The sequence below is a fragment of the Pantherophis guttatus genome, chromosome 4 (assembly GCF_059756535.1).
Source record: "Pantherophis guttatus breed Tessera chromosome 4, ASM5975653v1, whole genome shotgun sequence".
Classification (NCBI taxonomy): Eukaryota; Metazoa; Chordata; class Lepidosauria; order Squamata; family Colubridae; genus Pantherophis; species Pantherophis guttatus.
The window spans coordinates 26240563-26261554 of record NC_142066.1 but is presented as its reverse complement, the minus strand read 5'-3'; the positions used below and the strand labels follow the sequence as shown (position 1 = coordinate 26261554).

Below are 20992 nucleotides of genomic sequence, written 5' to 3'. Positions count from 1 at the left end.
AAAGGAGCGTTCGAACCAGGCGGAGGGAGAGCGAGGGGGCGGGGCCTGCCTTGTAATGGGCGGCGCCTTATGTTATAATGGGCGGCGCTTAGCGACGGAGGGCGACGGCGGGGCGGGGCCACAAGGGGGGGAGACAGAATAAAGAGAGGGCGGGGCTTGGAGGAGTCTCGGGATCAGCCCCCTTGCGGGGCGGGGGGAGGAAGGGAGGGAGAGAGAGGTGGGTTTATTTGTGTGTGTGTGTGTGATGTGTGTCCCCGCGTGCTGGGGTTAAAGGTACAGACCATTTTAAAAAAATTGATATTTAAAAGATATCAATTAAATATTGATATTTAATCAGTATTTGATTAAATATCAGTATTTGATTATAATCAGTATTTGATTAAATATCAATATCAAATATCTCCTTCATTGATTCCTGCAGCGGCATTTTTTTCCCGTTCGACCTTTTTTTTTTTTTCTTCTCTCCCTTCTCTCTTGCCTTCTTTTCTTGGGGGGGGGGAGGAAATATTGTAATATATTTATTTATTCAGACGTGCATTGTCCAGCTGGACCTCTCCCTCTTCCAGCGTTTAAAACGCCTGCTGCATGCGGCAGCGGGCTCCAACCTCAGACGAAGGGGACTACAATGACTATCCTCCCAGGCCTTGCACAGGGCATGGGGATCTGGAGGCTGCCTGCTTAAGGATGGCAGCAGCCGGGGGAAAAAAGGGGCCGCTACAAGGTTGGGTCCCAGTGGGTAAAACCAGGATTTATTTCCTCCCTTCTCTCCCCCGCCCCCCCTCCCCGGCCACTCCGCCCAGCGAGGATGCGGAGAAGGCAGCTTGGTGGACATCGGTGGGTTTCCGAGCAGGGTCGATAGAGGGAAGAAAGCTTGTTGAAAAAAATAGTAATAATAAGAGTAACCATCTGGAGAAACAGAACAAAGGGGAAAAAAATTTTTTTAAAGTGGTTTGAAGGGAGAGGGAAGAGATGCGACCCAGAGGAAGGTGGCACTTATTAATAAAAGTGGGAAAAATTACATTATAGGGTGTGTCTATGTTTGGCTGCATCTAAACACGAGGCTCCGGACGAGGTTTCGCCTTTTCACAGCTGCGGTGGGCGCAGCGACTTCCTTTGTAGCAGTTCAGCCGGGGAAAACTGTGAGTCGGATTTCCAAATGGGGGTGGGGTGGCTGGATTTGGAGCAGCCCCTTGGCAGAAAAGAGCCCCGGGTAGGGACAGCACTTTGGCTGTTCTCCAAACAATTGGGTGGAATTGGATCTGAATGGATGGGTGACCACAAGGAAATCCCAAGACTAGACTGCAAAGGGGGAGGGAAAAACTTGGCACAAGTCAGCGCAAACGCTTCTCTCTCTTTTACTGCTGAGAAAGTGGGGTGGGTGTGTCCCCAAAGTACCAGAAATAAACTAGATTCTTTTAACTTTTGGCAGAAGAAGCCACTGGCAGGATTCCTAGCTCAGGGTCTCCCCCACCCCTCTCCTGCCTAGGGACAAGCATCCTGCCACCTGTCCAAATAATCTACATCAGTGTTTTTCAATCTCAGCAACTTTAAAATGTGTGGACTTCAACTCCCAGAATTCTCCAGTCAGCATTTGTTGTTGTTAGTTGCAAAGTCATGTCCGACCCATCGCGACCTTATGGACAATCTTCCTCCAGGCCTTCCTGTCCTCTACCATCCTCTGGAGTCCATTTGAGCTCACGCCGACTGCTTCAGTGACTCCATCCAGCCACCTCGTTCTCTGTCGTCCCCTTCTTCTTTTGCCTTCAGTAGTTCCCAGCATTAGGCTCTTCTCCAGTGAGTCCTTCCTTCTCATTAGGTGGCCAAAGGATTTGAGTTTCATCTTCAGGATCTGGCCTTCTAAAGAGCAGTCAGGGTTGATCTCCTCTAGGACTGACCAGTTTGATCGCTTTGTAGTCCAAGGGACTCGCAGGAGTCTTCTCCAGCACCATTGTTCAAAGGCCTCAATTCTTTGGCACTCAGCCTCTCTTATGGTCCAGCTTTCACAGCCATACATTGCAACTGGGAAAACCATAGCCTTGACTATACGCACTTTTGTTGGCAGGGTGATGTTTTTGCTTTTTAGTATGCTGTCTAACTTTGCCATAGCTTTCCTCCCCAGGAGCAAGCGTCTTTTAATTTCTTGGCTGCGGTGATCTTGGAGCCCAGAAAAATAAAATCTGTCACTACCTCCATTTCTTCCCCATCTATTTGCAAGGGATTGAGAGGGCCGGGAGTCATGATCATAGTTTTCTTAATGTTGAGTTTCCAGCCATCATAGTATAGCATAACTGGCTGGGGAATTCTGGGAGTTGAAGTCCGCATATCTTAAAGCTGTTGCGATTGAGAAGCGCTGAACTAAATGCAGCTTCCTGGTTTGAGAGAGGAGTGATGGGGTGGGGTACGGATTGTCCATGCCTGTGACTGTTTGCTTTGACCATCTGCCTGACCCATCCGTTCTGCATTCCTCTCCAGAGGGTTGGGATGCCAGTCGCAGCCGCCCCCTCTGTTTTGCAAGAGACGCACATTGTTCTCTGCTTAGGCCCACCATGAGAAAAGGAAAATGCCACCCAGAGGGATGCAGCTGGCGCAGAAAGGCAAGGGTGCCCACAGGCCAGTGATTGTGGCACAGGCTGGCATTTCCTCCGTTAGAATCACAACTTTTACTACTGCAAAAGCAAAGGGCAGACTCAATGTTGGTGAGCTTTTATTCAACTCCCATGAAAAATATTTTTTTAAAAAAAATTGGTTGAATCAGCTTGGTTTAAATCCTTACTGATGGTAGACAGTATAATATTTTACTCCTTAGAAATACCTGGCAAACTCTTGTTTTCTCTTTTGATCCATATTGGCATTATTTTGTTCCCAATCTACATTTTAAACATTAAAATTCTGGGGAAAAAAGGGGTTTTCCTGCTAACCAACAGCAACAAAGACACAGAACTACCACATTCTAAATACCGGTAGTTCTCCACTTACGACCACAACTGAGCCCAAAATTTTCAATGCTAAGCAAGACAATTGTTCAGTGAGTTTTTTCCCATTTCATGACCTTTCTTGCCACAGTTGTTAAATGAAGTATTGCAGTTGTTACAAGTGTGGTCGTAAGGTGAATCTGGCTTTGTCATTGACTTTGCTTGTCAGAAGGTCGCAAAAGGGATCACATGATTCTGGATCATGGTAACGGTCATAAATACATGCCAGTTGCCACTGTTGATCGTATGACCCTCAGGATACAACTGTCAAAAGTCACATTTTTCTGAGCCATAGTAACTTCAGTCAAACAAATGAATGGTTGAAATTCGAGGACTACCTGTAATTGGCTACTTAATAGCCCATCAGCTGCATCCAAACATTCTCACCCTACCAATGGGAAGCTATATTTTGATAGCCCATCATCCCCAGCCTATTATTATTTTGGCAAGAGATTCTCTCAAATTTTCTGAAAGACCCAGCAGGGGATCAGAAGCAATTTAAGGTGCAGGGCAGGGATGAAATGCTCCCGGTTCGGACCGGATTGCCCGATCCGGTAGCGATGGAGGCGGGTGGTTCGGAGAATCGGTAGCAAAAATCCCTGCCCCCCCCCCATGCCCAGCTGAGGCGCACAATAATCAGAGGCTTTTTTTTTTTACTTTTAAAAGCATTTTTCTACAACCTCTTTGGCTTTAAAAAATGCTTTTTTAAAAAAAAGCCTCTGATGATCGCGTTGCTCAGCTGGGATCGTCAAAGATCCCAGATGAGTTGCCTGATCAGCAGAGGCTTTTTTTTTTAAATACCTCTGACGATCCAAGCTGCGTTTCCTGATCGGCAGAGGCTTTTTTTCTTTTAAAAGCCTCTGACAATCCAAGCTGAGTTGCCTGATCGACAGAGGCTTTTTTTCTTTTAAAAGCCTCTGACGATCCAAGCTGAGTTGCCTGATCGTCAGAGGCATTTAAAAGAAAAAAAGCCTTCGCTGAAGAGGTTGTAGAAAAAATGGTTTTAAAAGTAAAAATAATAATAATTGGCCATGCCCACATTACTACCACCACCACCAAGCCATGCCCACAGAACCGGTAGTAACAAATTTTAGATTTCATCACTGGTGCAGGGGTGTGTGTGTGTCACATTTCAAAATATACTTGTGCAAGTGAAATGGGAAGACCATCTAAACTCACCCCAGGCTATGCTTTTCAGATATACGTGGTCAGTTATGTTCAAACATATAGGGTTGTAGAAAGTTAGCACCCACCCTTCTCCTAGAAAAATGAAATACTGTAGGAAATATTAAAAAAACAAAATATTATACCTCCCTGGATGAGAAAAGGAGAAACATGCTCTTGGAAAACAGCCCCCACCTTTGTTAATAGCCCCAGAAAGACTGGTGCCAACTTATCTACAAGACAAAAGGCTGGGCCAGCTTATCTACAACATAAAAGACCTTCACCCTCTGGACATAATAAGATTAGCCCTCTACCCATCTCATTACATGGCACCTGGGAAGATTACATTACCCAGCAAGATTCAACCAAGCCTGGGACTCAAGACAACCTACAAAGTTACCCCTGCATGGCCCCATGGGAGTCTGACAAACAATCAGAATATATTTCTTTCACAGGAACAGGAAGCAAATTCAAACCCCAAGAGAGGGTATAAATAACACTCACTCTCCACTCCATGTGGTCAGCTACCCAGGACTTCAAACCATGTGGTCCTGTCCACCATTAAACCATCTTTCCAAGCAAACTCCATGTTTCCAGTCTCTTTCTCCCCACTTGGAACTCCCCAATGGGCCATTTCTTCCAACAGGGTGAGGAACTACAGGCCCTTTAGGACTTGTGAACTTCAACTTCCAGAATTCCTGAGCCCGCCATGGTGACTCAGGCATTCTGGGAGTTGAAGTCCACAAGTCATACAGGCGCCATAGTTCCCCACTTCTGGTATAGAGTTAGAACAGAAGGATTCAAAATCATTTCACTAGCCTGTTTATTTTTTAAACAAATGTATATAGCTGCCCAATTCACACACAATGACTCTGGGCAGCTGTTACGTCGGCTACTGTAGTGAACTGATTTCATAGTTAAGTCCCACAGTTCTTCAGATGGAAAACAGGAGATCATGAGTTCAGCTCCGACGCTTAACCTCTATTCTATTCTATTCTATTCTATTCTATTCTATTCTATTCTATTCTATTCTATTCTATTCTATTCTATTCTATTCTATTCTCTCTCAGCCCAACCTACCTCACAGAGTTGTTGTTGTGGGGAAAATAGGAGGAAAAGGAGTTGCATTTACTTGCTGTCTTGCGATAGAGGTTGTCCTTGTCTTATGAACACAATTGCGCCCAAAATTTTCCTGACTAAGCAAGACAGATGCAAAGTGAGTTGCGCGCCCCATTTTACAACCTTTTGCTATGGTTGTTAAGCAAATCACTGAAGTTATTAAGTGAACCATAAGGTTGTTAAGCGAATCTGGCTTCCCCCATTGACTTGCAAATGATGATTCCAGGACCCTGGGATGCTGCAACCATTGTAAATACATGTGAGTTGCCAAGCGTACAAATTTCAATCATGTGATTGTGGGAATGCTGGGTCAGTCATAAGTGTGAGGAACGGTTGTACGTCACTGTTTTCAACCATTGTAACTTCAAATGGTTGCTAAACGAATGGTTTTAAGATGAGGACTACCTACATGGCTTTGCATACCCTTCTGGAGGCAGCTGGACTAGATTATAGTGTAGATCCAAACCAGTGGGTAAGTGGGTTCTACTTACCTTTACTACCAGTTCGCAATGGGGCCACGCACACGCGCCTGCTTCGCTCGCTCGCCCACATTCTCTTCTGCGCATGCACAGAAGCTTCTACACATGAGCAGAAGCGTTCTGATGACGTCAGGGTTGGTGGGCGGAGCCTCCCACCGGTTTTACTACCGGTTCTATAGAACCGGTACGAACTGGGGGCAACCCACCACTGATCCAAACTCTTATGAATGGTAAAGTCACTGCAGCATGAACAGAGTTACAACGTCTGGTCATAAATTCTGCTCAGATTCCTGAGTATTATTAGATTAATTCCTGTCTTGATCTGTTTAAGAATCCGGTTTCCCAGAATCCCCTGCTCAATGTTGTGAAGCCCTACTTTCCCCCTGAAAATAAGGTTTCCAACAGAAGTGTCAGAGAAGCGTGAAGAGCAAGTTCCATTTATTAAATTTGTATTAACAAATTTACAACAAAAATACTCTATAGCAATATAGAATTTCTTCTTCATAGATAAATAAATCTCTGTCTGGATCAGGCATGTCAGCTTTGGTATTGAAACCGAAATATATTTATATATATTCTTCTGTATGTTAAATAGCAGTAGAAATTATATGTGCAAAATAGTATCTTCTTGTTGTTTCTTGTTTGCATGCAACAGGAAGAGAAAAGGGAGGAGGAAGAGGAAAGAGCATTACTGCCCTCTGCTGGTGTTCCTGCAACATGACTGAAGCTCATTTGCAGAAATATACAGTATGCAGAATTTTTTGGAAGCCACAAATATATATACTTTATAAAAAGCAATTTATAGAGAAAACCTCAGTCAGCCTTCCCTGATTTGATGTTCTCCGGATGAGTAGGGGCTACAGCAGTGTTTCTCAACTTTAAGATTGTAGAACTACAACTCCCAGAATTCCTCAGCCAGCATGACTGGCTAAGAAAGTCTGGGAGTTAAAGTCCACACATCTTAAAAGCTGTCAAAGCTGAGAAATACTGGTCCACAGTGTCCAGAATTCCCAGGAATATGGCAGTCTTGGCTAGGAATTCTAGGATTTATAGTCCCAACACAGCCAGAGGGAGGCTGGTATAGGTTGATCTTATTCAAGAGGACATCCTAATGCAGGGGTCTCCAAACTGGGCAATTTTAAGACTTGTGGACTTCAATTCTTAGAATTCCTCAGTCAGCCATGCTTCTGGGGAATTCTGGGAGTTGAAGTCCATAAGTTTGAAGACCTCTGTTCTAATTCATTGCAGAGTATAATACTGGTGCATTTTGAAGGGAGACTCTTATGCCCATGAGCTATGCAATATTTCAGGTGGAATTGACAAAATATTTTTTTATTTGTTTTAGAGTTGGAAGGTACCTTGGAGGTCTTCTAGTCCAACCCCCTGCTCAGGCAGAAAACCCTAGCCCATTTCAGACAAATGGCTGTCCAATCTTTTCTTTAAAACTTCCAGTGTTGTTGAATTCACAACTTCTTCTCCTCTGCCTGCCTGGATTTTAAGAATCTGGCCCAGATTCTCTTTTATTTTCCATTATCTATCCTATTAACCTTGGATACATTCTTTGGTATTCACTCTTTAAGGCAAGAAGAGAGCCTTGAGGCTTAATCAATGTTTCCCAGAAAATAGATGTGTCTACATAGCTACTAGCAGCTGAGTTCAACCCCTTTTTTTAACCGTGAAAAGTTAAATAGGGTCTGCTGCGACGAACAGTTTGCTAGAGGGTATCCGTGGGATGTGGGTCAAAAATTCAAGATGGCAGCTGCAGGAGTGAAGCTGCCATCTTGATTTTTTTTCATTTCCCCCTCCAGGGATGTTGCTGTTTTGCCAGCAGTTGTCTCCCACTTGAAAGAAGTGAACATTACAAGTCTTTCTTGACTTAGGACCACAATTGAGCCCAACTCCTTAGCAAATCAATTGTTCAGTGACTTGTGCCCCATTTTACGATGTATCTTGCCAGTTATTAAGTGAATCATTGCACATCAACCTTCATAAATGTGATCTCATGACCGAGTGGAGACTACAATGGTCATTATGTGAACAATGGTCATAAGCCACATTTTTCAGTGCTGTTCCAACTTTGAAATGTCACTAAATGAGTGGTTATAAATCGAGGACTACCTGTAATCTATTTCTTCTTTGCAAGGGAGGGATGTGAGATTAATGTGCCCCTTCCTACCAATCTTGATTCTATGAAAAAGTGAAGGATCAGAAGCCATGTTTCTAGCTCCATTCCATCAAAAGCTAGGTGCTGGGACCTGTAGATGTCTCGAGCTGCCACTCTGGAATAATCCACTTAGCTGAGTCATGTCTCCAATTCACCAGAAGAGGGTGATCTTAGAACTTGGAGCAGAGATTGGCCAACTGATGTTGGAAACCTAGATGTGTTTTAAAAGAGAGACCCAATGTTAGTGTTTTACAATCCAGTATAACTACTAAAAGAGAATTGCATTTAATTGCATGACTTTAGTCAGCTCATTCAATTGGCTGACTGATGCCATCCACTTGATTTGACTGTGATTCAGACTGGAACGCTCTACCTAGTTCTTCTTGGATGGTCTTCAATAGTATTTGAATTGTGCCAGCTGGGAATTATTGGTCTGAATATTGGAAAAGCATCTGGCTGCATGATGTTGTTACACGGTCAGTCGGGAGGTCCAACCTTAGCAACTTTAAGACCTGTGAACTTCAACTCCCAGAATTCCTCAGTCAGCCATGCTGGCTGGGAAACTCTGGGAGTTAAAGTCCTTAAATCTTAAAGTTGCCAAGGTTGGACGTTCTTGGACTAGATGATTCCAAGATATGAAACCTCCAACTGCTCTAAGTTAAATACGACTGAAATACATGAATCACCAAATTACACCACCCCAAAGCTGTGATTGAATGGAATGCTCTAAACATGTCTTGAGATAAGCAGATCTTGCTAACTGAGAAAGGCAAGGAATCCTATTGGTATACTGCCAACCTTGAAAGCTCTCATAAGAAGAATCACAGAGGTTCCTCTGTGGAAGTATGGTTGGCTAACCATATTCCCAAGAAATTCCTGTCTCTTTTCAAACACTCTACATCTACCGCTATGTTATGAGTTCTTGTAAAGGGATTTTTGGAGCCATAATTGGCATGGATTCCTCTACAAATTTGTCCTGGGATGCACTCAACCAAACAACATATCGGGGGCAGGACCTGGAGCAAAAAAAGGTAAAGATTTCCCTGTTGGTCATTTCCAAATCTAGAGCACAGTGCTCATCTCTGTTTCTTGGCCGAGGGAGCCAGCATTGTCTGAAGACAATTTCTGTGGTCATGTGGCCAGTATAGCTATATACCAGTGTTGGCAAATCTTTTCGGCACTGTGTGCCGTGCACAGGCATGCATGCCAGAAACCAGAAGAGCAGCCACCCGGTGTGCATGCGCACGCCGGGAAGATGATCTTTTGGTTTCCGGTGCATGCAGGTGCACCGGCCAGCTGGTCTTCATGCGCACATGCGTTCCAGAAACCAGAAGACCAGGTGGCCAGTGCATGCATGCACACTGGGCAGCTGCTCTCCCAGTTTCTGACGCTCCCGTGCGCGTCAAGACCAGCTGGCTGGAGCACTGAAACCTGGAAGAGAAATGGGCAATGGCTCGCGTGCCCAGGGAGATGGCTCTGCATGCCACTTCCGGCATGCGTGCTATAGGTTCACCATCATGGCTATATACCAAAGGTGCGTGGAATACTGTTACCTTCCCACCAAAATGGTACCTATTTATCTACTAGCATTTTCATGCTTTCGAACTGGTAGGTGGCCAGGAGCTGAGGCAGGTAACGGGAGCTCACCCCATTGCGCAGAGCTCGGGTCTTGAACCCAGGCTGACAGTTCTCTAGCTGACAGCATAACCCCATTTTTTCCAATATCTTTATGAGTGGGACACAGAATAAGAGAACAAGTTCTTGGCCTATATGGGTTTGAAGTTCCTTAAAAGGCTCTTGAACTCATTCAGCCTTTGTCCCTACAAGATGTCCGTCACAGGAGCCTCTATATTGTGTCTCTTTATTATCCAGTCCGGTCTTCGTATTCCCTTCGCCCATTTTCCTGCCTTCAGCCATATTAGAAATTCCACACCTTCAACAATTCAGCTTTTCCGGAAGAATGAGAAGAAGCCCGTGCCACTGGGCATGCTGGCACCAGCCCGAAATAATTCAGGACCCTTGCCTTGTGTCGGTGGCTTTGGTGGTGGGGTGAGGCAGTGGCGTTCTTCCCGCTGTTTCTGGAGAAGTTGCTGGTGAATTATATACTGAATATCATCCTATAAGCCGCAAAGAAAAAAGAGAATATTCTGATCAGTGTGAAATAGAATCCAGAAATCCTCTCTTGAATGTCTCTGGAGCAATATCAGATATGCTGTCCCAATCCATCTTCATTTAAAAGGGTTCATCTGCTTATAATAGAGGTAGTCCTCAACTTACAACTATATTTAGGACCAGAATTTCCATTGCTAGGCAAGGGCATTGTTAAATGAGTTGTGCCAGATTTTATGATTTTTTTTGGCCACAGTTCAGTGACTTAGTGTAGTTTTTAAATGAATCATGCAGTCATTAAGCAAATCCAGATTCCACCATTGATCTTGCTTGTCAGAAGCATCTGGGAAATGGTTGTAAATGGCAGTCACATGACATTGGGACAGTGCAACCATCATACATATCCCTAGCAGTAGCACTTAAGATTTATATACCGCTTCATAGTGCTTTATAGCTCTCTCTAAGCAGTTTACAGAGTCAATGTATTGCGCCCAACAATCTGGGTCCTCATTTTACTGATCTCGGAAGGATGGAAGGCTGAGTCAACCTTGAGCCAGTCAGAATCGAACTGCTGGCAATTGGCAGAGTTAACCTGCAATACTGCATTCTAACCACCGCGCCCCCAGGGCTCTTTCCACACATAAATACATGCTGCAGAGTGTAGAGTGCCCAAATGTGGATCACATGACAGTGGGGATGCTGTGATGGTTGTCCTGTAAGTGTGAGGACTGCTTCTAAGTCACTTTTTTCAGTGCCTTTGTAACTTGGAACAATCATTTAACAAACCATTGCAAGCCAAGAACTACCTGTTATTTTGAATGAAAGGACAATTTTGCTCTTGGAAACTCCCACTTGTAAAGTATTTTTGCCTCAAATGCTCCAAGCAAAGACAAAAGAGATGACTGTGATTTTATTTTGGCTGTGGAAACGGAATGTCATGATTTGTTCCTAATAATAGAGTTGTATCATTTTGAAAGTGATGTTTCCTTTTCTCATACAGTTGGACATGCAATTGCGACCCAGAGCTCAATTAATAATGTTTGCTGAGTGTGTACTCTGCTGGCCCCAGCTCCAGACCATTCAGATGCCTTGGTTGATTTTACGTACAGGAAGTCCTCGACTTACAACAGTTGATTTAGTGACCGTTCAAAGTTACAACATCACTGAAAAAAGTGATTTATGGCCATTGTTCACACATACAACTCTTGCAGCATCCCCAGATGCTTGGCAATTGACTCATTTTTATGATAGCTATCATGTCCCGGGATCATGTGATCCTCTTTTACGATCTTCTAATAAGCAAAGTCAATGGAGAACCCAGACTCACTTAACAACTGTGTTACTAACTTAACAATTGCAATGATTCACTTAACAACTGTGGCAAGAAAGATCATAAAATGGGGCAAAACTCACTTAACACATGTCTCATTTCGCAACAGAAATTTTGGGCTCAATTGCTGTCATAAGTCAGAACACAATATTTCAGTAAATATTTCTTTTTGCATTTGCTTCCTTGCAAGCTCCCCTTTTTAAACCCTATCATTGGGCCTTTTCCTCCACAGGGGCCTGTTTGGAAAGGGATCAGATTCATTCAGTAAACCTGGAACAAGCTGGGAATGTAGGAAAAGAATAAAAAATCCCACAATTTAGCTAGGTCAAAAATGCATCTGGAAAGGAAGAAGTGTTGAAGGAGACAAAGCTATATCTGAATTTTTAGAAAGAGGGCATCGGGATTGTTACAATTCCTGACACATGGTTCACAGCTTGCAAACGGATTAACAGTTAGGACATGTTTCCTGTTGGCTCTGATATTTGCTTACTCACTTGCCAAGCTTCCAGTTCCTGGGAAAGTGCCATTTTCTGTCGAATGACACGCAGCAACTGTTGGCTCAGCGAATCGCGTTCCAGGGAGATTTTTGCCAATTCCAATTCTATTTCGCCTTTCCTGGTAGGAAAAAAAGTGTTGACAGTCATCACAGTGATACATTCTGGAGCACTACCAAAACACTGCCAGCGTTAACAAAATCCCCATCAGTCAATTGCAAAAGACAGCTTTACTTGGAACAGTAAGGGTCATGAATGAAGGTGAATATATGTGTCCCAGGATAATGTTTCAGGATCCAATCTGGATCAGTCACCAGGACCAGAGGTTTTGTCTTCCGAGCTTTTGGACTCGTGCTGGAGCCCACCTTCAGGGAGAAGTTCCCTGTGGATGGGCTCCAGCATGAGTCCGAAAGCTCGGAAGACAAAACCTCTGGTCCTGGTGACCAACCCAGATTGGATCGGGGCCCTTGGGAAGGGCTTAATAGGTGGACAAAAATGCCAAATCCTCTCTAACCATCCGGGTGACTTCGTAATAATTTTATTATTTTCATATTATAATATATATATATTATAATATATAGACTAGACTAGACTAGACTAGGCTGGGCTGGGCTGGAATGGAATGGAATGGAATGGAATGGAATGGAATGGAATGGACTGGAATGGAATGGAATGGAATGGAATGGAATGGAATGGAACGGAACAGAACAGAACAGAACAGAATAGACATAGAGGAATGGAATGGAATAAAATAGAAGAATGGAATGGAATGGAATGGAATGGAATGGAATGGAATGGAATGGAATGGAATGGAATGGAATGGAATAGAATAGAATAGAATAGAATAAGTCCTCGACTTACAACAGTTCATTTGGTGACCATTCAAAGTTACAAAGGCACTGAAAAAATGATTTGTGACCATTTTTCACACTTATGATCGTTGCAGCATCCCCATGGTTACATGATTTACATTCAGATGCTTGGCAACTGGCATATATTTATGAAGGTTGGAGTGTCCCGGGGTCATGTGATCCCTTTTTGCGACCTTCTGACAAGCAAAGTGTCAATGGGAACACGAGATTCACTCAACAACTGTGTTATAAGAACTGCAGTGATTCATTTAACAAATGTGGCACGAAAAGTAGTAAAATGGGGCAAAACTCACTTAACAAATTTCTCTCTTAACAACATAAGTTTTGGACTCAATTGTGGTCATAAGTTGGAGACTACTTGTATTTCATTTAGCCAAGTATGATTAGACACACAAGGAATTTGTCTCCGATGCAGAGGTTCTCAATGTACATGCAAAGCAACAGAATAGAATAATCAGAATAATAATACCAATAAGAAGGGGTAGTAAAGAGGGCAAGAAAGATCGTAATAATGCTACAGCCATTTAACTTGGGTAAATATATAGTTAGAAATAAGACAGTATTGTGCGAATTAGGTGTTCAGCAGAGTGACTGTCTGAGGGAAAAAACTGTGTATAATTGATTTGGCATACAATGCTTTATAGCCTTGTCCTGAGGGAAAGAATTGAAACAGTTTATGTCCAGGATATGAGAGGTTTGTAGTAATTTTCTCAGCTCTCCTTCTGACCCACGCAATATATAGTCTTCTAAGGAAGGCAGCTGGTTGCAGTTGTTTTTTCTGCAATCTTAATTATCTCTTGAGTCTGTACCTGTCCTGTTTGGTTGCTGTACCAAACCAGATAGCTATACAAGTAGAAATGACAGATTCAATCATTATGGTGGAAATTTTGAATTAAAACTTATACAGTCTTCGTTCATAATACACCAGATTTAACTGTGATTGAAACGAAGAATATCAGGATATTATTGTCTTCCATAGAAGATAATGAATTGGAGAAGATCACAAGTATCCGAATCTGAAAATTGAAACTGAAAGAATAAGGAATAAACGGGCCATGGTGACACGCTGGATGCCATATCAAAAAATCGTAGATAGAACTTAGAAATTATGAGCACTGACAACATTTCTGTCAATTACAGAAGGCCAGATCCACATTTTACATTATTGAACTGTAAAGGTGATTGGGAAGGGGGGTGTGTGTTGTATTTTCAGACTTGCAAAATGGATGTCAGCCCTCCCAAGTAAACCAGACAGGAAACACAAATTCTATTTTATTATAAAACTACATGAAGAGAAAGTCTGAAAGAACAAATCTTCCACTGTCTCCTTAACAGCCTGAGGAACTAGAGAAGGTGCCTTCCTATCTCTTTCTCCACCCATTTTGCAGCTGTGGGTTATGCTCCCTTTTATCTGACCAATCCCAGTCATCTCTTTGACTGATCTCCCACGGCCATTTCCTGTATTATTACAAAAATAGAGAGAATTGTCATCTGTACTTCGGTTTATTTTCACCTTTCTGAGTAGACATTATTTTATGATGTCATAAATTTGTGATATTGAATTTTGGGGAGCTGGCAGTTGCTATAATATTTGCTAAATGTGTCCTTTGGTTCTGATATAACCTGGTGCTATGCTATAAAAAGGGTTATTTTTAAGGAAGCATTATTTTTAAGGGCAGCATTTTCAATTGGATCTGATAGTATTAATGCAGTGACTTCAAACTGGTGTTACTGTGTGGCAACTCCGTTAAAGGTGTGGTTTTAACGTTATTAATTAACCCATTAGCCATAAATATTACAGTTGTTCAAACAAGCAACCTTAACCTTTGCGGAGCGTATAGTAAAGTCAGAAAGTTTATTCAGGTTGAATAACTTTGATAAGCAGAAAAGGAGCACGGTTTGGCTAAAATTGGAAAGATTCAAGGCTGATGCTTAAAGATTTCCTCCAAGGTCTCATTTCCATCGTTTAAACCCTCGCAATAATGCAACATCATCATAAATAAGGCCTGTTAGAAAATGCAACTGTAGCAATAAAAGAGAATATTTGTAGTTTAGGGTTGAAATGAGAAGTCCTTGGTGCTGTCTGAGCTTGGTTGTTTTCTTGCAGATGTTTCATTACCTAAAGTATGTAATATTATCAATGCAATGGTAGAGATTATGACTTCGATTATCTTTTGTTCCATCTGCAGCAAAGCTTTTTTTCCTCACATAGTCAGGGAGGCCTAACTGGGATGGAGATGAGTATCTCTGTCTCGTAATAGTTCTTGCCATGGAACAGTGATTCTCAGCCTTGTCAGATTTAAGATATGTGGACTTCAATTCCCAGAATTCCTCAGTCAGCCAGCCTGCCTAGAGAACTCTGGGAGTTGAAGTCTAGACATCTTAAAGCTACCACAGTTGAGGAACATTAGCCTGTGGTAAACTGCCTTGGAAGATGGAGGTCTCATTTAATTTACTTTGCCAATGAGCCCATATGGTTGGGTCTAACTTAGTTTTCCCCAATCCAGTGGTGGGTTGCTACCGGTTCGCACCAGATCGGGCGAACCGGTAGTGGCAGTGGCTTGAAGCTCCGCCCACACTCCCGGATGCTTCTGTGCATGTGTAGAAGTGTCCCACGTGTGCGCAAGCGAGTGCGCGCACACAAGCAAACTGGTAGCAGCAGGATTTTGAACCCGCTCCTGCCCCTATCTGATAACTCCAAATGTGATGACTTTGTAAATGGCCGCCTCAGACTTTGAAAGTTGCCTCCCCAAGATAGACAGGCTGGTCCAACTGCTTTGACAGGCAACTAACCCAGCAGCAATTATAATATCAGGAGCAAATGGATTATAGATAATTCTTAACTTATGACAATTGGGACTGGAACTTCTGTTGCTGAGCTAGGTGATTGTTATGTGAGTCACACCCGGTTTTACTTTTTGGGCACAGCCAGTTAATGAATCACCATGGTTGTTAAGTGAACCATATGGATGCTAAGCAAATCGGGCTTCCCCCATTGACTTCTCTTGTCAGAAGCAGGCTTGTAAGGTTGCAAATAGTGATCTCATGACCCTGGGACACTGCAACCATTCTAAATACATGCTGGTTGCCAACCACCCAAATTTGATCACATAACTACGGGGATGCTGCAACGATCATAAGTACGAGGAACAGTCATAAGTCACTTTTTTCAGTACTCCTTTGTAACTTGGAATGATGACTAAACGAATGGTGATTAAGTCAAAGGATCCCCTGTAAATAAATCAACGGGGTTTGCAAAGCAAATAGTCAGAACTCACTTGATTATAGCCTCATCTCGGTCTGCTACAGCTAACTTCAAGGCCTTGTCCCGATTGCTCTCTTGGTACAACCGCCTCTGGTTCTCTATCTCGGACTTCAAACCGCTGAGTTCCACGTGTTGCAAAGTCACCTGGGAATGGAAAAAAATGTCAAGCAACATGCGATTTCCAAGCCACATGAAACATTGCCCTCCCATCAGTGGTGGGATTCAAATATTTTTACTACCGGTTCCGTGGGCATGGCTTGGTGGGTGTGGTGTGGCTTGGGCGTGGCTTGGTGGGCGTGGCAGGGGAAGGATACTGTAAAATCTCCATTCCCACCTCACTCCAGGGGGAGGTTACTGCAAAATCCCCATTTCCTCCCAATCAGCTGGGACTCGGGAGGCAGAGAGTAGATGGGGGCCAGTCAGAGGTGATATTTACCGGTTCTCCGAACTACTCAAAATTTTTGCTACTGGTTCTCCAGAACTGGTCAGAACCTGCTGAATACCACCTCTGCCTCCCATAAGAGAGAAATACAGTGCAGGTTACCTGATCATGGAGTTTTGCAATCTCCATTTCCTTCTGGGCCAGGATATCTTGCTGCTGAGAGCTCAAGGCCGAAACTTTTTTGGTGTATTCAGAGATGTTCTCCTCTGGTCTCGGAGAGGCCTTCTTTAGAGTGGAACCAGTCTTGTTGACGCCATGGGGGACAGACTAAAGCAGATAAACAGATGCCCGCCCAAGGAGTGAGAAAGCTTAGTGCTAAAAAGTAAACTTTGAGGTGGACTATAGGTAGTCCTCGACTTATAATCATTCATTTACTGACCATTCAAAGTTACAATGCCATTGAAAAAAGTGACTTATGACTGTTTTCCACACTTACAACTGTTGCAACTGTCCATGGTCACATGCTTAAAATTCGGATGCTTAGCAACTGGCATGTATTTATGATAGGTACAGTGTCCCGTGATCACCATTTGAAATCTTTTGACAAGCAAAAATCAATGGGAAAGCTAGATTCACTTAATAACCATATTACTAGCTTAACAACTGCAGTGATTCACTTAACAGCCATGGTGAGAAAAGTCATTAAATGGGGCAAACCAACTGTCTTGCTTAGCGGTGGAAATTTTGGGCTCAATTGTGGTCGTAAGTCGAGTATTACCAAACAGCCACATTGTCTTCATGTGAATCTTGCCAGGGAAATTCTTCATGGGGCTTTCCCATAGTGCATTAAAATACCAACTATTTTTCTTTGGACCAAATTGCCGTGAATAGGAATAATAGGAATAGAACAGAACAGAATAACTTTATTGTCACTTCGAATGTACACTAATTGGCATATATTAAAATGAAATGTTGTTGCATACAGCTCTCAAAGGGTCACCACCTCCCAATATACACTACATAAACATGACTAAATAAATAAATAAATACATATATACGTATGTATATACCCACATATTATAGCTTTATGCATTGTTTCTTAAGAATAGGCCTGCCTCGATCCAGGAGAACCTATCACCACAATATTTTTCTAATGTCACTGTTTTCAGAGACTTTGGATAAGAACAGAAGAGATGCTGTTTTTCACAGCACAATGGCTCCCCAGAAACAATTTATTTATTTATTTATTTCAACTGCCAAACATATTCACCATCTGGCAGGTATGGAGGAAATTTATTTCTTTTAGAAAACAAAACAGTGTCTGTCTGTCTGTAGGTTATGAGTTAGATAATTTGTAATTATTCACTGTTTAGGGTCCCACAGAAAGGAAGATACATAAAGGTCATCTCCCAGTTGGGTGGTGAGATATCAGGGCTGGAAACAGAATATTGTGCTGTGGGGAAGTGCTTTATAATTTATTCCAGCTAGGTAAGAAGATCACATGCTTCAGATCAGTGGTGGGTTTCAAAAATTTTTACTACTGGTTCTGTGGGTGTGGCTTGGTGGGTGTGGCATGGCTTGGTAGGTGTGGCTTGGTGGGCGTGGCAGGGGAGGAGAATTCTCCATCATTCAGTCAGAATTGAAGAAGCTTCTTGGATGAGAAGTAACACATCTTCAAGGAAAAACAAAGTCCAGTTTGGAAAAAGCACCTTTGGGACAGCCAGAATCTGGATGACTGAGAATCTCCATAGACATTTGGGAAGGATTAGTAATGAATCAGATATGTATAATGCACTGCACTCCCTCAAATTAGCATACAAATTACAACCTTCTTTTGACATTGAAAATTTCCCCAGTTGAACTAAAAAGGGAACCTGTTGCAAAACCTTCTGTTTTACCTTTGGTGTCTGTCCAGGGGCTCCTGGGGCATCGCCTAAACTGCTTTCGATCTCAGATTGGATGGAGGTAACAGAGGTATCTAACTCATGCAGACGGATCTCTTCCTTCAGATCCTTGACTTGATGCTGGAGACGCCTATTGGCAGTGCGGAGTTCCTCAGCTTCCGCTTCTACCTGTTTAAACTTTGATTGGGAAGAGAAACAGGAAGAAGAGAGGCTGAAAATAGCTTCCGGGGAAGAGAAATGCAATTGCTTTCTTCTTCCTAATTCTTTGTATAACCGCCCCGGGTGACTCATTTTCCCATGAGTAGGTTTCATATCTCCTTCTGTTTCGTCCCTTCAGTTTCAAGACTGGCCCTTGTTCCCCTTCAACGTGACGTTGATGTGGAAGCAGAAACATCAACATACCCGCAGCTGCTTTTCACGGCTCTCTTTGCGGAGAAGGAGGAGGTTCTCGTGCAACGTGTCCACCAGCGCCTGGATGGCTTCGTTCTCCTCACGAAGCTGACGGATCTGTTTCTCCATATCTTGCTTCCGCTCTTGAAGCAGACGATTCTGCGAAGGAAGAGGTCAGAAATGAGATAAGAAGAAGGAGAGAACACTTCAAAGATCAGCTCCATATCACCATTCCCTGCTCAGTCAGTCCAGTGCCTCATATCCAGTTTTGGTTTGGGACAAGTAGACATTGGGACGTTTTTCTTCCAAACCCAGAAAATCTGGAATAACACCGCATACCTGTCTTTATTGATTTTTTTTTTTTAAATAAAGACAGATATCACCAAAGTGTGGTTGCCAACTCAGATTGGGCAACTGATTGTTCATTTGTAATAGGAGATTCCACCAAGAAAAGAACATTTAGCAAGAGCGCTTAGATTTATATACCGCTTCATACAGCACTCTCTAAGTGGTTTACAAATGCCAGCATTTTGCTCACAACAATCTGGGTCCTCATTTTACCAACCTTGGAATGACGGAAAACTGAATCAACCTTGAGCTGAGTCGGGATCAAACTCCTGGCTGTAGGCAGAGTTAGCCTGCAATACTGCATTCTAACCACTGTGCCACCATGGCTCCTAATATATGTTTGTAACAAATGATGTTACCTCATTTGGGTAATGTAACATCCGCAAGAAATCAATCAACCAAGGATCCTCAAATACAGCTTTTCATCCTCCATCGTTCTCTACATGCAAAATTGTTAATGTAATACAGGTAGTCCTCAATTTATGACCACAGTGGTGACTGGAACTTCCATCACTAAGCAATGCATTTGTTAGGTGAGTCATCACTGACTGCACCTGATTTTAAGAACTTTTAACCAGGGTCATTAAGCAAATCACATGGTTGTGAAGTGAATCTGGCTTCCCCCATTGACCTTGCTTGTTGGAAGCTACCTGGGAAGGTAACATATGTTGATCATATGACCCCAGGATGCTATAATCTTTGTAAATAGATGCTGATTGCGAACATCTGAATTGGGATCATATAACTGGGGGGATGCTGTGATTGGTTATAAGTCTCTTTTTGCAGCATAGTGATGAAACAAATAATGATAAGTCAAGGACTACCTGTTGTGACCAAGGCCCAAGTAGTGATTACCAAACACAATTCAGTCCTCAACAAACTTATTTTATTAAAACAGCTGAGAATTAATTCATTCTCAGCATAGTCCAAAACAAAATTATTAATAACCAGTCCGTAGGCCTTATCACCAACCTTTGATGTCTTTGGCAACCTGCCAAAGGTTTTTCTTGGCAAAAACCCCACAAAGTTCAAGAGATGCTGACTAGAAGCATGGGAATCAACATTGCTTAAAAGAACCCAACGGCTCGTTGCTGCTCTTTTAAGCCTTATGGGAGTGGCCAATCATCTTCTGGCCTTACTCCCGAGTTGTCCTTTTTGCTTCAGCTGCTCTCGCCTTCTGGCAGTTCTTTGCATGCCTGCACTGGGAAAAGGCTCCTCCTGTTCCTCTGCCTCTCTGCTGTCCGCCTCTGGAGGCTCTGGAGTCTGTGCATCGCTCCCAGATGGCCCTGGCCCCATCTCTGCCTCCTACGCAGAGCCCTCGTCTGGGTCTTCCCCTGATTCCAGGACTGGCCCATTGTCCTCCCCAGCCTCCTCACTGTCTGACTCCACTGCGAGGTCCGCAAGCTGCTGGCGGACCGCAACACTACCTATGCTTCTCAAAATGGCTTCCATTCAGTGAGCGCAACATACTTTCCTTGACATAACCAACCCTACTGCTCCATCAGCAGTTTTCGAGAACTGGGCATCATCTCATGATTATATATTCTACTGTATTAATACTGTAACTCTCAGGGGCTTCAGAGAAACAGGGTTACATAAGGATTCCAGCAGAGCTTCCCACAGTGCTCCAGAGTGACACTAAAGGGCCTTGTAGGAAATATAATCCAAATTGCCCAGCATTTCTTGAATCCTGGAAAAGAAAGACCTAAGGTACATGCCAGTGGTGACAATTTTTTTCCCTACCAGTTCTGTGGGTGTGGCTTGGTGGTGGTGGGGTCCTGTGACTGAGTGGGTGTGGCCAATTTGCTGTCACTCATGGCCACACCCACTCAATCACATGACTGGTAGGAAAAAATGTGTGTATGAGCACCAGAAGGGCTCATAGTGAATGCTGTGGCAGAGAGAAGCCGAACTTTTCTCCCTCCATTCACAGTGGAGCTGCTGCTCCCTTTATGGTCTCCCACCTGGCTTCCTCCCTCCCGGGGGGTCGAAGTACCTTA

At 43.3% G+C, this 20992-nt stretch overlaps 1 protein-coding gene and 1 long non-coding RNA gene across 4 annotated transcripts in view; one reads left to right on the top strand and one right to left on the bottom strand.

Annotated features, from left to right (window-relative positions):
• The first annotated feature begins 222 nt into the window (after positions 1-222).
• On the top strand, positions 223-19422 carry LOC117666789 (uncharacterized). Its single transcript, XR_004591908.3, has 2 exons — positions 223-1139; positions 18592-19422. It is a non-coding gene; the product is annotated as an uncharacterized LOC117666789 (long non-coding RNA).
• The window catches only part of BICDL2 (BICD family like cargo adaptor 2), a 30432-nt gene continuing 15595 nt past the window's right edge, over positions 6156-20992 (bottom strand). Inside the window, exons 4-10 of one of the 3 annotated variants that reach the window (XM_034419738.3) lie at positions 18657-18803; positions 18249-18431; positions 16513-16677; positions 15982-16112; positions 11832-11952; positions 9832-10015; positions 6156-8109 (exon numbers count right to left, since the gene is read on the bottom strand). In XM_034419738.3, coding sequence (XP_034275629.2) covers positions 9842-10015; positions 11832-11952; positions 15982-16112; positions 16513-16677; positions 18249-18431; positions 18657-18803 — 921 coding nt within the window. In that variant the 3' untranslated portion in view covers positions 6156-8109; positions 9832-9841. Of the gene's footprint in view, positions 8110-9606; positions 10016-11831; positions 11953-15981; positions 16113-16512; positions 16678-18248; positions 18432-18656; positions 18804-20992 lie in introns of those variants that run through there. The other 2 variants (XM_034419739.3, XM_060692824.2) reach the window with 2 other exon arrangements.